This window comes from Garra rufa, chromosome 11 (genome assembly GCF_049309525.1).
Source record: "Garra rufa chromosome 11, GarRuf1.0, whole genome shotgun sequence".
In the NCBI taxonomy this organism is placed as follows: Eukaryota; Metazoa; Chordata; class Actinopteri; order Cypriniformes; family Cyprinidae; genus Garra; species Garra rufa.
This window is the reverse complement of record NC_133371.1, coordinates 13,985,546-14,003,393: the sequence shown is the minus strand read 5'-3', so window position 1 is coordinate 14,003,393 and position 17,848 is coordinate 13,985,546. Positions and strand designations below refer to the sequence as shown.

Here is a 17,848-nt window from a genome sequence, read left to right as displayed (position 1 = left end):
TCTGAGTTTGGATGACTCGCTGTCACTGAAACGCAGTTTATCACGTCTCATTTAAACTGCAGTTGGACAGTTGAAGCAGTGTGTATCTTACCTGTGTGCACTGTGTAGGGATTTGCAGCAGCAGAGCCATGGCATTGTGATCAAAGGACTCGTCCAAAGCGATGAGTGCACCGTGCACACCACTCTCAAGAAGATTACCCGCATACTCCTTCAGTCCGATGGCCTGAATCCAGCTGACCACACGCTCGTTCGTCCACACCAGCACATCTGCAGCAGAAGAAGCATTAACAGACACTCGCACCCAACCACAGAGGCGGAAACAAAAGAAAAACCAACACACACTTACCTTTGACTTCAACCTGTGACTCCTCACGTCTTCGCTCAAGCTCTTTCCTGTCATAGTTGAGTCGTCTCAAACACATTACACCACACTGAAAACTGTTCCTGTAGAGTGAGAGAGCCACAAACACAGTAAGCACGTATTTGCACACCACAAAAACTGCTCACTCCCTTGAAGCACTGCAGAAGTTGTAATAAGTCTCTTTATATTCGCAAACTACTTTGATGCAGGTAAATTATGGTTTTAAAATAACTGTACATTTGAGATTCGATTATAGTTCTTTAGAGAGACCATTTGAGACTCAGATGAGCAGTAAAGGTTTCTACTTGCAACATGTTTTTGCAGCATTGAGTAATGTACCACAGACATAAAATGCAGATACGACGTAGTCATTGTAGAGAGCTTTGTTGATTATAATGGAACTTTGTGAGTCTGCTATAAACTGACCAGTGACAGCTTTTAATGATTAAGGGAGTTTGCAAATGTGATATTGACTTAATACAACAAATAAATTAATATTAAGTGACTAACAATGTCTGACTATAACACTATTACCTGATTTTGCTCAAGTTTTAAAGTCACAGCTAAGCCACTGCACTACTCCGAGCAAACACAGCAGTGTTTAATTTATGAATGAATGTGTGTTTTTAAACAAATCTAGTGAATCAATGATTCAATTACCCATTCATAAAAACAGCCACTTGCTGAGTTCCTGAATGAATCAGGTGTTTGAATGAATCAATTGAATGAATGATTCAGTGATAAAATCAGTGACCTGCTGGCAATTTTAGTTTCATTTTTAAAAGTATCATTTTAGATAATTAAATCATGTAATATTTCTATATTCAAAATGTTATATTTAAAACAATAATCTCAACATGAACTTAATTTATTTGCACTCATGCAAATATACCTACAAGCCACTTTTGTTTTCTTCTGTGCCATCTCTGTAGTGCAAATTAATTTTAATTCTAATTTGTGACCCTGGACCACAAAACCAGTCTTAAAGGTTGTATCAGCGATTTCTAGTCTAAAACATAAAGTGTCAATTTCAGCTGACCTTTCTTCACGATCCGCTCGCTGCCTGCCCCATAAATTGTCTGTGAAAAAAACGCGTCTCTCTGGTCAGCCTAGGGTCCGAGATATGCCAAAAAAACAATCGGCACTACCAAACTTTCCACACATAAACAAACAGTGTTCCAACCAATCAGCGTCAGGGGTTTGGTGTTGTGGACTTTCCTACTGGTGCTGGGATGTGAGGGAGGCGGAGCGAAAGTCCACAACACCAAACCCCTGACGCTGATTGGTTGGAACACTGTTTGTTTATGTGTGGAAAGGTTGGTAGTGCCGATTTTTTTTTTTGGCATATCTCGGACCCTAGGCTGACCAGAGAGACGCGGTTTTTTCACAGACAATTTATGGGGCAGGCAGCGAGCGGATCGTGAAGAAAGGTCAGCTGAAATTGACACTTTATGTTTTAGGCTAGAAATCGCTGATACAACCTTTAAGTCGCTGGGGTATACTTGTAGCAATAGCCAAAAATACATTGTATGGGTCAAAATTATTGATTTTTCTTTTATGTCAAAAATCATTAGGATATTAAGTAAAGATCATGTTCCATGAAGATTTTTTGTAAAATTCCTACTGTAAACCTATCAAAATGTAATTTTTGATTAGTAATATGCATTGTTAAGAACTTAATTTGGACAACTTTAAAGGTGATTTTCTCAGTATTTTGATTTTTTTGCACCCTTAGATTCCAGATTTTCCAACAGATGCATCTCGGCCAAATATTGTCCTATCCTAACAAACCATACATCAATAGAAAGCTTATTTATTTAGCTTTCATATGATGTATATATCTCAGTTTTGTAAAATTTTACCTTATGACTGGTTTTGTGGTCCAGGGTCACATTTGTTCTATCGCTTTAATTAGAAATTTTGAAAAAGCTTATAAATATACACTTTTGAATTTGATATAAAAATGACGTATTTTTTGTGAAGTTAGAAAAAAATAGCCTTTGGACCCATTAAAGTGATTTACAGGGGGTAGTTTTTGTTATTGATCAGAAGGTGCTTCTCAATTTTTTTGACTTTGCTTCTAAATCTTTTAAAATTAGGAACACAAGTGCTCCTAAAAACAAACGCAAGCGTAGAGCCCTGATAGTCTAAATTAAGTAAATTACCATACAAAAGCTGAAACGACTTCTGTAAATTCAGCACCCAAACACCAGATGGCTCTATAATGTCAGTCATCTAAAGTTATCTATACACACCTTAGTTTCATTACCTGTTCTATTTGACACATTAATTGGACCTTCGAGTGACAAGCGTTTAGGTAAACAGCGGTTCTCCAAAAGCAGACGTCTTACGTTAACGTGTCCACACCTTGTACTGGTAAATCCTGTGCTTTGTTTGCTCACATCAAAACGGTTATTTACCGTTAATTTCACAACCTTTAATCCCGGGAAAACTGCCAGAAGTATTTGAGCAGTATTTCAGGTTCTGCTTACACATGATCTCTATGTTCTGAGAGAGGTGTGAATGTGTGAAAGTGCTTTATGTCAGTCTCAGTGCCTAATGACAGGAGGAGCTCATTCCCTCATAATAGAAGAAAACGCCTTGTACTTACAAATTAAATGCTCTGTACAGGCTGGCTTGTTCAGTTAACGGCTTATAACTCATACCTTAAAAATGTATGAATGGGAGAAATACTTCTGGAACTTAGACTGTGATCAGTGTTTTCATTTAGTCAATACAGAAATACTGTGCTGCTCACAACTGACCTGTGGAAGCTGTCCACCATTTTGAGCTGACTGCGGAGGTCTTTTTTGGTCAGATGATCCAGCATACGAGCGTCTACCAGCGACTCCATGAAGTAGCTGCGGTATTGAGGTAAACCAAGGCTGGGCAGCCAGTCGTTACCGATCCATTCATGGTTCATGTCACCGTAGGCCAGAGTCTGAGTGTGAACAAAACACATTCAGTGAATTCAAGATATGATGCAGATAAAACACTTACCTAAATACATAACAAAATACAACAACCACACCACCTAAAATACGACAATATACAAGACCATCACCTTAGCACTCACTCAAGAGTTCATACAGGAGAATCATGACTGAGATTGATCATAACCACATTAGATTAGATAATGTTCCTCCTGTTGTAACATAAAACCATCATCAATCTGGTTTCTCAGTGTGATCCAGAAACACTTGGCCAAATGTTGGTTTCAAAAATAAAGACCAGCAGATGTTGTGCCTTACATGAAGAATGCAGTGAATCTCATAAAACCCATCAAAACCACATCCAGGTCACATCTCACCTCATATTCTCAAAGAGACACAAAAACAATTGCATTTCCTGCCGAACCTCATAATGGGCTGCATTTTGGGAAGATGTTTTGTCTGATTGGGAAGTGAAATGTGACCTGAACATGCTCCTGACAGATTCATGAGGTTCCCCCGTTGAGAAGTGTCTGTTCCAGCATGTGTGATTCATGTTCTTCAATAAGCATAAAAGACATCAAAAGAGAAAGACAGAGGGTTCAAACCTGGGCCCAGCTGCCCTCCTCATCCTCCTGGTGTTAAGAGGTTAGCATGTGGAGCGAGAGGTGAGTCAGTAGTAGAAATAAAAAAAAAAAATGTGATACAGTAAATGAACAGCACTGCATGCAGACGATTACAGCAAGCAGCAAACACAAACACAAAGGCTTAAGCGTGATGCTGCAGCTGTCATGCAGTGACTGACCGTGGGCGGCGTAGCAGCCAAACTCTCCATCTCCTCATGTGTGAGCCAGACATTTCCAGAAGACTACAGAAATCCGTGAGTGAGGACGGGAAAACAAGTGAGGAAGGACGGAGTGAAAGAAGACATTAAGAAAGCAGAAGAATCAGTTATTGAGCTATAGGTACATTAGTAAAAGCGATTACAGACATCCCATTAGGTGTTAATGTGTGAGGCATGCAAGAGAGACAACAGGTGTGTACTAGAGTAAAATCAACAGGAACAGTACAAGCTTTACCATGTTTACTCTTATCAGTAGTTCCTCTGCTGCTTACTAACAACAGTCTCAGGGCAGAAACCTGAGGATTTCACATCAAGATGCCCAAAACTTAGTGAGGTAATGGAAAACCCAAAATAACCCTTGACTAGGACTGCATGATTTAAAGAAAAATCTTTTTTTTTTCCCCCCTGGCAAATTTTTATTTAAAATGTGAATTTAAAAAAAAAAAAAAAAAAAAATTGGTGGTTGCAGGGCTGCAAAACTATTGTCATCACATCAATATGGCTATCAAATTATAATAGCAATTATATATATATATATATATATATAACTATCAGTACTGCTACATAAAAAGACAAATTACTACACAGAAACTACATAAGAAATGACCAACATTTAAAATATTTCACTTTAAAATAGCAAAAATTTAAAGATTCTCTTCTTATTTGATTACAAGTTTGTGAAGATGGTTGATTCAGGCTGTGTTCCCAAATGCATGTTAAAGCGACCCAAACTCAGAGCAGATGCAGACAGAATCATGTGAACCATTTACTGTGAACTGAGTCACTCTGAGACGCTAAATCACACTCTTTACAATTTACTAAATAAGTGATGTCATGCTTTTGGTTTTATTTTGATTAATACCACAAAATTAACCAAATTTAGTTTCTAAGAGCGTTAAGCTTGCCCTCTAGGACTGACCTGGAAAAAAAAAGAAAAGAAAAAAAAGAGAAAAAAAAAAAAAAACCTGTTGATGTCTGGGAATATCCATCTGTGACAATGCTGCAGGAACTGAACACTGATATATTAGAGTTGTTTAATGAATTATATTTTTCTTTAAAACCTGACAATTGCCCAGATGTGTCTGAAGTGTCTGGGATGTCCCAGTGTGTTTCCTACCGTTCTGGAGGTAGGTGGAGCTGACGGGCTAGTAAGCGACATGATCTCCTGAATAGCGAGGCGTAGTTTGAGGCGGTGAAGAGGGTTGCTGATGCCAATCTCGCGCTGAATCTCGGTGTCGGACAAGGCAGACATGATAGCACCACTTTTCACATTGGCACGGCACGCTGCTACATACCACGCAGGCATCCCGACCCACAGCTGAGAGAAAACAACAACATGGAGCAAAGGGAATGGCAATATTACAAAAGTGTACCAACTGCCCCGTTTATACTTTCCCTTTCTCATCATCAAACTTTCCCTGTGCCACATACAAACAAAATTACAATTGCTTACTCGTGAGGGATTACCTTAAGTCTGGTACTGGCATTTTGAAATGCCGTTGTCATGCCATTTCATATTTGTAATGGCAACACTAGCCAAGTTTCCATCCAGTTATTTTGCAATGTTTTGTTATCGACAAAGAGAATATGGGTAAAAAAAATGTTGCAAAATTTGCTGGCTCCAGCCTGTTTCCATTTAACTGGCTTTTTACCGATAAAATGGTGTTTGTGATAACGTCATCCCAAAAAAAAAAAAACATTGTTGCATAAGTTTTGGCGCATCGCTAGTAGTCTATCTATTTGAAACAAAACTTTATTATATAGGCTATTATAACAAGGGTTCATGAGTTTTTTTCCCCCTATAGTCCTACAGACTATTTAGATACTTGAGAATCAAACAATATTCATAAACAGGTGCAGTTGTATTATTAATTTTCTGATTAATTTTTATTAGACTGTATTGGAAATAGGAATGCTCATTTTGGTTATTTTATATCTCCTAATCAACAACCGACCGTCATTAAGCCATTATTAACTGTTAACCGACAGAATTATGTTAAATTTAGGGCCGGGACTCGATTAAAAAATTTAATCTAATTAATTAGAGGCTTTGTAATTAATTAATCGAAATTAATCGCATTTTAATCGCATATAAATATTTGACCTGAGAACAGTGAGAAGTAAGTTTTTTTATATGGATTTTTAGTATACCATTGAATAATGACTGAATACATAAGCTTAAGCAACAAAATATTGTTTATTTTTGTTCAACCAAGTCCAACAGACCAGTGCAATATTGCCATTAAGTGTAGCAATAGGCTCGATGTGCTACAGTGATATGCGAATTCCTTGTTGCATAGCTTGCACACAACCATGCTCTTATCGACGCTTCCATCCATTCGTTTTTTATAACAAAATTTCCCATCCACAGGGCCAACCAAAGCGGTCCCATCAGCTTTTTTGTCCATGTTCACTGTGGTTTGTTTTGCTGCGTCCCAATTCGCCTACTTATACTATAGCCTATAAGTATGTACTCTTTTTGTGAAGAAAAGTACATACTTTTGAGTTTGTAGCAGAATAGTAGGCAAGCTTTGGGACATATACTTCGTCATAACTGCTTCTTTAACGGATGCTCTGTTGCTTAGTTACCTGAATTCTGTCACTGTTTAAACTGCCCTGTCAATCATCACAGTTAACATTATCTACATTTCGTTTAATTTAATTTCCTACCGTATTAGAGAGAAATTAAGAGGCACGTTCTTTAACGAGTCTTTCATGCCGAGAACTTTGCTCTTGTGTTTGCTTAATTATGCATTTAAACGTTAATGACCAAACCTATGATTATAAATGTTGCTGCACATGGAATATAACGCGGATAACATTTAAAAAATATTTTTATCAGGTTACACACTGATTATTTATCACTCAAACCCCTTTTCTCTACCTGTCCGTTGGTCGCGCATATCCTCCATGTTTGTAGTTTAACACTTTTTATGCGTGTTTGTAGTTCTAATCGAATCCTCGTTCACGGCGCAGTGTGTTGTGGGCAATATTAGCCGTTAGAGTGTGCACTGATCGTTAAGTAGTAGACCATCCGGGAATCTTTGGAATACTTTTTTAAACATACTACGATTTGGGACATATAATACTATTTAGGACGGACGCAGCTTGTCTGAACGCTAGTTGGTGCTCCAGTATAATCGGTCCGCCGAATCTCATCCAGTGAGAAACGTTCCGCGGTGCAAAACTAAGTGCGATTAAAATGCGTAAAAAAATTAACGCGTTATTTTTGTGTAATTAATTAATCTAAATTAACGCGTTAAAGTCCCGGCCCTAATTAAATTACAAATAAATTACGTGACTGTGACCCATTAAAAATACCTAAATTTGTTTTCCAGGGATTCATTTTATGAACGCAAAAAGCAGCATAAACAACAGAACACGAGGATTCACATGGTCACATCACGCACCTGCAGCGCTTCTGCAGACGGAGAAAGACATAAAGCTATATATAAAACAAATAAATAGGCTTATATGTGAAATATATTGTTTCTAAATAATTATTAAATTTAACAAAATGAAAAAAAGTGCAGCAAGTAGCAACCAATTTGCATAATTTTGTTTAATTTTTGTGATGCGCTCTTGAGAAAGCGGCAATCCTGTTTGTTACCTTTACTTTACAAAAGCACAATCTTTAGTTTTTATTGTGAATGTACACAAAATAAATATTTAAAATAGTTTCAAATAATGTCTTACTTAGAATAATGACTATTATATGTGCCTCTGGCGTGCAGTTAAACATTACTAACTCAACGCAGAATGTTCATTGTTGAGAAAAGGGTCTTTAATGCAAATAAATGTGGTATCACAAGACATGCGCTGAAGCCCCTTTTCTCTGCGAAAAGTGTTTTTAAAAATAAAATTTGCGATATGTGAACTAGCGATATAGAATTTATGCGCTAAATTTAAACGGAAAAAGATTGTGTCGACACATGAGGAATGATCATAGATAAATGGAATTCCGTAAAACTTTTAAAGCCCTAAATATTTTTTTTTTGCAAAAAATCATTGAATGGAAACCTGGCTACTGATCTGCTATTGCAAGTGCATGTGAAATATGTTTTCCAGATGATGCAGCATTTGTACCTCAAGCCACACCACCACAGTCGGTCCATCCCACTGAGCGAAGGGCAGACCCTGCCGACAGGCTTCCTCCAGCAATTCATGTCTGAAAATCAAAAACATGTTATGAGCATGCATGCATGTGGAAAGAGCACATTTAATTGGTCCAAACATGGAGGACAATAAGATATGCACAAGAGTAGAATATAGATTCAGTCATAGAGTCAGAGTATGGAGAGATGTGCGTGAGTAAAAAGCAGCAGAATTAGTAAGTTTTTTTTCTAGAGGAAGTATCCAGACCTCTTCATTTCTACGATCAAATCAGTGCAATACATTGCCTGAACAATCTTGAACTTAGTGTCTTCATCACGTGCAAAATGATGAGTTTGCTCACTGGACGCCGTACAGTGTCCTAACATCAAATCATTCTGATGCTAACAGTTAAAAAAAACACTTGTTTTCACTGTTTAACTACTATAAATAATTTTTAATGATTTTATTTGTTTACTATTTTTGGGTGAACTACCCCATTTCTGTCATGACAGAGGGTGAATCGTGAACCTATGTTTGCACACACTGAGACAAATATTCCTCACAAACACATTTTGTTCATTCTTCTCCAAACAAGATTGGAAACATTTTAAACAGGTTTCCATCATGCCAAAAATGCAGAGAAAGTAGAGAAAGACACCTTTTGAAGGATAAGCAAATGCACTCAAAACACCACACCTCATTCTCAGGTTTGTTCATTCTTTGAACATTGCATAGTATTACATTCCACGGCTACTGAAGTATTAGGATGAAAGGAAAATGCAGATAAACATGCGTCACGTCATGCTGAAGAATGAAGAGAAGGATTTAGTCTAGGATTAAACCACAGCCTGAATGAGGCTCTGAGACCCATAAAGCACTTCAGCAGAGGTCAGTCCTAGCTAGTGTTCATTAAACGGCAGAGGAAACTCATGAAGCACATTGCTGTATTTGTCCTGCCCGAATCACCTTTATCCCTGCATGCTTACCCACACCCCTCAGCAGCAGAAAGCAGGAGATGCTTATAACGAAACCGGCTGCTGGTTTCAGCAGAGGATTGAGCTGCTGTCAGATTCATTGGTAAGCGCAGGGACCTACATCAGCAGCCAATGTGAACAGGAATTAAGAAATATCATCACTATTTGATAGTGGCACTGAAATTAAGCCCAACACTCTACACCAGGCTAAAACCAAAACGATTTGTTAGAATAACTATAAGTTTCTAAGGAAAATAAGTGACAGCATCTCTTACTTCAGCTGACATAATCACAAATGTTACATAAATGAAGTATTATTAAAACATTTAGCATCATAGGAGAGATTATTCTTTTTCTCAAAACAAGGTGCAGTAAAACTAAAAGTTATGATAGGCTGGTTGAACTTTAACTTGAGTGTCACATTTTTAGAACATTGATTCATGAGCGAGACCCAGATTACACAGACTACACATGTGCATCGCAGAGACAAGTCAAGACGAGATAAGACCAGATAAGACCCTTCTTTCTCAGCTGGGATCATTTAGAGCCCTTTGAAGCTGTGTTTAAACTGCATTTTGATAGTTCAAACTTGGGGGCACCATACACATCCATTATATGGAGGGAAAGCTGAAATGTTTTCCTCAATAACAATTTCTTTACAACTGAAGAAAGAAAGACATCATCTTGGATGTCAAGGGGTGAGTACATTATCTGTACATTTCTGTTCTGAAAGTGAACTAATCCTTTAACATTTTTTTTATTTCAAATTATTTCTGAACTTACAAGATGTTTAGGATGAGTAAGTACAATATTTGCCCTCATATATCATTCATCTTTTCTGCAAAGATGTTTAACTTGTGCATTTATTTTATGTTTATACCATGTTGAACTTATATGTTCTGCACTTGGAATAGACCTTTCTTTAACCAGATGGTTAATAAAGATTGTTACTTGCATCATGTTTTAAGTTAAAATGTAATCTTGAATCAGTCAAATGTCCCAAGAAAAAGAAAAAAGAAAAAGGGATTCATCTCTACTGCACCACCTCCACATGAGCAAAGGACTCAGGAGAGCTACCGCTTTTGTACATGAAGGCTGTTATGCACAAATCAGAAACATACATACACTAGCTAAATCCTGACCATGTTTAAAGTTTGCTTCCTTAGACTACAGCATGCTTGTGTTATTTGTGCATTAGATTTCACTGCAAGAAAAAAAAAAGCACCACTGAACGTGAGCTCCTTTCTGTCAACATATTGTCCATCACATACAATTTTCTGGTCACATTTGCCATTTCTGGTCATTTGAAATGGTTAGTGCATCCCTACTTTCTGTCAAGGCAGGGCAAGTTTATTTATATAGCACATTTCATACACAATGGTAATTCAAAGTGCTTTACATAAAAGGAATTGAAATAATCATAAAAATAACCCCAACAATAAACCGCAACTCTCATGACTACTTAAAAACACACCTATCTTTAAAACACATGATAGTGTACACAGACAGAGTTTCATGTTCTGCTCTGTCCTTTACAGTCAGTGCAACAGTCCGGCCTCCCTTAAAGGGATAGTTCAACCAAAAATGAAAATTTGATGTGTATCTGCTTACCCCCAATGCATCCAAGATGTAGGTGACTTTGTTTCCTCAGAAAAACACAAACGAAGATTTTTAATGAAAACCGGTGCAGTCTGCCAGCCTTATCATGGACGTGGATGGGCACCAAACCTTTAAAAGTAAACAAAAACATGCACAGACAAATCCAAATTACACCCTGCGGCTTGTGATGATACATTGATGTCCTAAGACACGAAACGATCGGTTTTTGTGAGAAACTGAACAGTATTTATATCATTTTTTACCTTTGATACACAGCCACGTCCATCTGTCATGAGCACGAGTTTGGCATCAGTCACGTCACATGTGCACGCGCTCTAGCGTAGAATACGCAAACACAGGAAGCGATCTGTCGCATGAATACGACACTCATTGTTTCCACAGTGCACAGAGATTGTGGGTATAGCGGCTATTCAAAATGGTAATTACTTGTGCGTATCCTGATTGTTTAAAGCTAAAAGATCATGTTTGCTTGCAACAAACTCATCCGGGACTTTTCACTGATTTCCCCTTACGGTGTTTGCGTATTCTACGCTAGAGAGCGTGCACATGTGACGTGACTGATGCCAAACTCGTGCTCATGACAGATGGACGTGGCTGTGTATCAAAGGTAAAAAAATGATATAAATACTGTTCAGTTTCTCGCAAAAACCGATCGTTTCGTGTCTTAAGACATCAGTGTATCATCATGAGCCGCAGGGTGTAATTTGGATTTGTCTGTGCATGTTTTTGTTTACTTTTAAAGGTCTGGTGCCCATCCACGTCCATGATAAGGCTGGCAGACTGCACCGGTTTTCGTTAAAAATCTTCGTTTGTGTTTTTCTAAGGAAACAAAGTCACCTACATCTTGGATGCATTTGGGGTAAGCAGATAAACATCAAATTTTCATTTTTGGGTGAACTATCCCTTTAACCCGGAAAGCGTAAAATACCCAACACTTGTCACGAACACAAAACACAAGTGACTCTGGTTCCACGTAACTTATTCTGCAGTGCTGCTTCACATCTTCTGATCACTAAATAAATCCATGCATAAATCTAAGAAATTAACCAACAGTTATGACACTAAAACCACCGGTTATCATCTGGTCATCTCAACCAGCAAATTCAGCTGGTGAAATCATGTTTGTAAAGTTCAGGATGTTAGTAGAGCTCGAGCGCATCACAGCAAGCATGAGAAGTGCAGGTGTTTTCATGCCCATCATGCTACACATTGCTCCAACATTATTAAGATGGTCTGTGATCACTTACCCTGACTTTGGGCTATGAATGACATGTGGAAAGAGTGGAGGGAGAGAGGAGGGAAAACAAGTAGAATGAGCCACTGAGAGACTGATGGAAAGGTGAGACATGAATAATAACAGATCATCTTTTGGACTGTGAAACACTAACACTACTGACAGTTTAACAAAAACACCTCGCATTCATATTTCATGGAGAACAAAATGAAAACAGGTGGCGCTATGATTAAGCAGTGAAGCAGAAATGATGGCAGGGAAGTATAATTACTAATGACGGTCAGTGATGGTGTTGAGTGAGGAACTGAACTTAACCACTGAAGACCAAGTAAACGGACTCATTTCTACATCCTGTTTTAAACGCTATTGACATGTCACTCACTTCTTCTGCAGTTTTCTGTTCTTCTCTGCAGGTCCGCCCAGTTTTCCGAGCGTCATGGCATCCTGTGCGCTTCCTCCATCAGGCGTACCTGCCAGCGCTGCTCCACACAAACACACAAACACTCTACTGATCAGAGAAACATGAAGCTTATTCTAAGACCAATACATCTGTTTGTTGTCATGAGTGTAATGTGTTCAGATGTTTAGATGTTTATTTGTAAGGTAGTAACAGTAGTGTCATGCATATTGCTGTGCTTTGGTACAGAGCAGTGAAGTCTGAATCTACTCACAACGTCTTTTCTCACAACACGTCCCAGAAGAAAGACGTGTTTGTGAACAAGCGACACTTCACCTCACACTAATGTAATGTGTTACTGACTCACTCAGTGACCCAATCACAAAATGCACTAGACCCCGTTTACACTGGTATTTAGTGCTGATACCAGTTAATACCAGTTGTAAACTTTTGAATAATGCATGGTAATGGAAAAATGGTAAACTAATTTGTTGCTCCTGATAACTCGAAATATAAGATTTTATCATTAAATTAAAGCTGCAAGCAGCGATGAACGGGCCCTCGCACCCGGGCTCACCGCCGACCGATGGCTTTAGGAAAACAGCAAATGGTGGGTAGTATGCTTTTAATACAGTAAAAATAGGAGAAATATGTCAAAGTCACTTAAATGTGCCAAATTTCCTGCTGCCAGCTGGTGGCGCTATGCATATAACTGATTATTGGCATGTAGATGTGTTCAGGCCACCACTTTCATCAAACATATGAAGTTTGGTGCAGATTGACTTTGGTATGTTTGAGTTAGTGCAAGATATGATATATCCTGCTGCCAATAGGTGGCGCTATAATAATATCTGTATATTGGCCTTTAGATGTCTTCAGGCCAGGACTCTTACCAAACATGTGAAGTTTGAGGCAGATCGGACATTTTATGGCTGAGTTATAACAACTTTTATGTCCATGGCGAAACATCAAACTTTGTCAGGCCGCCATGGACACGCCCTTTAACGAAAACTCAAGATCTTCACAATTTAACATCTCTAAGGCCTCGAGATCAGACTGACCAAATATAATGTTAATATCATTAAATCTCTAGGAGGAGTTTGGTACAAGTCATTTCCTGTTGCCAACAGGTGGCGCTGTGATTATAATAGAATATAGGCCTTCAGATTGGTTCAGGCCAGGACTCTTATCGAACATGTGAAGTTTGAGGCAAATCGGACATTTTATGGCTGAGTTATAACAAGATTTATATCCATGGCGAGACCACGAAATTTGCCAGGCCGCCACGGACACGCCCTTCAACGAAAACTCAAGATCTTCGCAATTTAACATCGCTAAAGCCTTTTTATTAGACTGACCGATTTTGGTGTTGATCTGATTAAATCTCCAGGAGGAATTTGTTGCAGAGTACAGCATGTCACTTCCTGGTGCCTGCAGGTGGCGCTATGAGTAAAACTGAATATGGGCATGTAGATGTCTTCAGGTCAGGAGTGTTATCACACATGTGAAGTTTGGGGCAGATCGGGCATTTTATGCCTGAGTTATAGCAACTTCCTTTTTCATGGCGAAGCATCGAAATTTGCGAGGCCGCCACGGACACGCCCTCTGATGAAAACTCTAGATCTTCGCAATTTAACGTCACAAAGGGCTTTAGATTAGACTCAGCAAATTTGGCGTTGATCCGAATAAATCTCTAGGAGGAGTTCGTTCAAGTATGACGCCTGAAAATGGCAAAAATGACACAAAATTTGCTGAGAAAATTAAAAATAACCGACTTCCTGTTGGGTGTCAAATTTTGCTCCAAGAGGCTTTTTTGTAGGTATTGGTGAGTTACATGTGTGTACCGATTTTCGTGCATGTACGTGAATCACAACTGAAAGCGCACACCGCGGAACGTGTAAAGGTGGCGCTATCGAGCCATTTTGACACACCCATCTCTGAACCCCATATCAGACGTCCATTTTCGCCAGGTTTGATGTGTGTGCAAAGTTTCATGAGTTTTCGGGTATGTTTAGGCCCTCAAAAATGTGATTCATTCCGGAGAAGAAGAATAAGAATAATTAAAGCTGCAAGCAGCGATGAACGGGCCCTCGCACACGGGCTCACCGCCGACCGGTGGCTTTAGGAACACAGCAAATGGTGGGTAGTATGCTTTTAATACAGTAAAAATATGAGAAATATGTCAAAGTGACTTAAATGTGCCAAATTTCCTGCTGCCAGCTGGTGGCGCTATGCCTATAACTGATTATTGGCATGTAGATGTGTTCAGGCCACCACTTTCATCAAACATATGAAGTTTGGTGCAGATTGACCTTGGTATGTTTGAGTTAGTGAAATATATGATATATCCTGCTGCCAACAGGTGGCGCTATGATAATATCTGAATATTGGCCTTTAGGTGTCTTCAGGCCAGGACTCTTACCAAACATGTGAAGTTTGAGGCAGATCGGACATTTTATGGCTGAGTTATAACAACTTCTATGTCCATGGCGAAACATCAAACTTTGTCACGCCGCCACGGACAAGCCCTTTAACGAAAACTCAAGATCTTCGCAATTTAACATCTCTAAGGCCTCTAGATCAGACTGACCAAATATAATGTTGATATCATTAAATCTCTAGGAGGAGTTTGATACAAGTCATTTCCTGTTGCCAACAGGTGGCGCTGTGATTATAATAGAATATTGGCCTTCAGATGTGTCCAGGCCAGGACTCTTATCGAATATGTGAAGTTTGAGGCAAATCGGACATTTTATGGCTGAGTTATAACAAGTTTTATATCCATGGCGAGACCTCAAAATTTGTCAGGCCGCCACGGACACGCCCTTTACCGAAAACTCAAGATCTTCACAATTTAACATCACTAAGGCCTTTATATTAGACTGACCGATTTTGGTGTTGATCTGTATAAATCTCTAGGAGGAGTTGGTTGTAGAGTACAGCATGACACTTCCTGTTGCCAGCAGGTGGCGCTATGACTATAACTGAATATGGATATGTAGATGTCATCAGGTCAGGAGTGTTATCACACATGTGAAGTTTGGGACAGATCGGACATTTTATGCCTAAGTTACAGCAACTTCCTTTTTCATGGCGAAACATCGAAAATTGCGAGGCCGCCACGGACACGCCCTCCGATGAAAACTCTAGATCTTCACAATTTAACGTCACAAAGGGCTTTAGATTAGACTTACCAAATTTGCTGTTGATCGGAGTAAATCTCTAGGAGGAGTTCGTTCAAGTACGACGCCTGAAAATGGCAAAAATGACACAAATTTTGCTAAGAAAATTAATAATAACCGACTTCCTGTTGGGTTTCGGATTTTGTCCCAGGAGGCTTTTTTGTAGGTATTGGTGAGTTACATGTGTGTACCGATTTTCATGCATGTACGTAAATCATAGCTGAAAGCGCACACCGCGGAACGTGTAAAGGTGGCGCTATCGAGCCGTTTTGCCACACCCATCTCTGAAACCCATATCAGACATCCATTTTCGCCAGGTTTGATGTGTGTGCAAAGTTTCATGAGTTTTCGGGTATGTTTAGGCCCTCAAAAATGCGATTCATTCCGGAGAAGAAGAATAATAATAATAATAATAAACGAAGCAGATCCAATAGGGTCCTCACACCATCGGTGCTCGGGCCCTAATTAAAGCTGCAAGCAGCGATGAACGGGCCCTCGCACACGGGCTCACCGCCGACCGGTGGCTTTAGGAACACAGCAAACGGTGGGCAGTATGCTTTTAATACAGTAAATCTAGGAAAAATAGATCAAAGTCACTTAAATGTGCCAAACTTCCTGCTGCCAGCTGGTGGCGCTATGCCTATAACTGATTATTGGCATGTAGATGTGTTCAGGCCAGCACTTTCATCAAACATATGAAGTTTGGTGCAGATCGACCTTGGTATGTTTGAGTTAGTGAAAGATATGATATATCCTCGTGCCAACAGGTGGCGCTATGATAATATTTGAATATTGGCCTTTAGATGTCTTCAGGCCAGGACTCTTACCAAACCTGTGAAGTTTGAGGCAGATCGGATATTTTATGGCTGAGTTATAACAACTTCTATGTCCATGGCGAAACATCAAACTTTGTCATGCAGCCACAGACACGCCCTTTAACGAAAACTCAAGATCTTCGCAATTTAACATCTCTAAGGCCTCTAGATCAGACTGACCAAATATAATGTTGATATCATTAAATCTCTAGGAGGAGTTTGGTACAAGTCATTTCCTGTTGCCAACAGGTGGCGCTGTGATTATAATAGAATATTGGCCTTCAGATTGGTTCAGGCCAGGACTCTTATCGAACATGTGAAGTTTGAGGCAAATCGGACATTTTATGGCTGAGTTATAACAAGTGTATTATCCATGGCGAGACCTCGAAATTTGCCAGGCCGCCACGGACACGCCCTTCAACGAAAACTCAAGATCTTCGCAATTTAACATCGCTAAAGCCTTTTTATTAGACTGACCGATTTTGGTGTTGATCTGATAAAATCTCTTGGAGGAGTTTGTTGCAGAGTACAGCATGACACTTCCTGTTGCCAGCAGGTGGCGCTATGAGTAAAACTGAATATGGGCATGTAGATGTCATCAGGTCAGGAGTGTTATCACACATGTGAAGTTTGGGACGGATCGGACATTGTATGCCTGAGTTATAGCAACTTCCTTTTTCATGGCGAAACATCGAAATTTGCGAGGCCGCCACGGACACGCCCTCCGATAAAAACTCTAGATCTTCACAATTTAACGTCACAAAGGGCTTTAGACTAGACTCTGCAAATTTGGTGTTGATCCGAATAAACCTCTAGGAGGAGTTCGTTCAAGTACGACGCCTGAAAATGGCAAAAATGACACAAATTTTGTTGAGAATATTAATATTAACCGACTTCCTGTTGGGTTCCGGATTTTGGTCCAAGAGGCTTTTTTGTAGGCATTGGTGTGTTACATGTGTGTACCGATTTCCGTGCATGTACGTGAATCACAGCTGAAAGCGCACACCGCTGAACGTCTAAAGGTGGCGCTGTCGAGCCATTTTGCCACACCCACTTCTGAAACCCATATCAGACGTAAATTTTCGCCAGGTTTGATGTGTGTGCAAAGTTTTGTGAGTTTTCGGGCATGTTTAGGTCCTCTAAAATGCGATTCATTTTGGAGAAGAAGAAGAATAATAATAATTAAAGCTGCAAGCAGCGATGAACGGGCCCTCGCACACGGGCTCACCGCCGACCGGTGGCTTTAGGAACACAGCAAACGGTGGGCAGTATGCTTTTAATACAGTAAATGTAGGAAAAATAGATCAAAGTCACTTAAATGTGCCAAACTTCCTGCTGCCAGCTGGTGGCGCTATGCCTATAACTGATTATTGGCATGTAGATGTGTTCAGGCCAG

General features: G+C 39.4%; 1 protein-coding gene across 3 annotated transcripts in view; it reads right to left on the bottom strand.

Moving 5' to 3' along the window:
• Nucleotides 1-17,848, bottom strand: part of ppfia1 (PTPRF interacting protein alpha 1) — a 59,432-nt gene that overhangs the window by 5,225 nt on the left and 36,359 nt on the right. For 2 of the 3 annotated variants that reach the window (XM_073851065.1, XM_073851066.1), the window contains 8 exons: nt 12,441-12,537; nt 8,222-8,303; nt 5,253-5,453; nt 4,097-4,159; nt 3,900-3,926; nt 3,127-3,302; nt 347-444; nt 92-267 (listed from right to left, as the gene is read on the bottom strand). In XM_073851065.1, coding sequence (XP_073707166.1) covers nt 92-267; nt 347-444; nt 3,127-3,302; nt 3,900-3,926; nt 4,097-4,159; nt 5,253-5,453; nt 8,222-8,303; nt 12,441-12,537 — 920 coding nt within the window. The remainder of the gene's footprint in view (nt 1-91; nt 268-346; nt 445-3,126; nt 3,303-3,899; nt 3,927-4,096; nt 4,160-5,252; nt 5,454-8,221; nt 8,304-12,440; nt 12,538-17,848) is intronic. The other variant, XM_073851067.1, reaches the window with a different exon arrangement.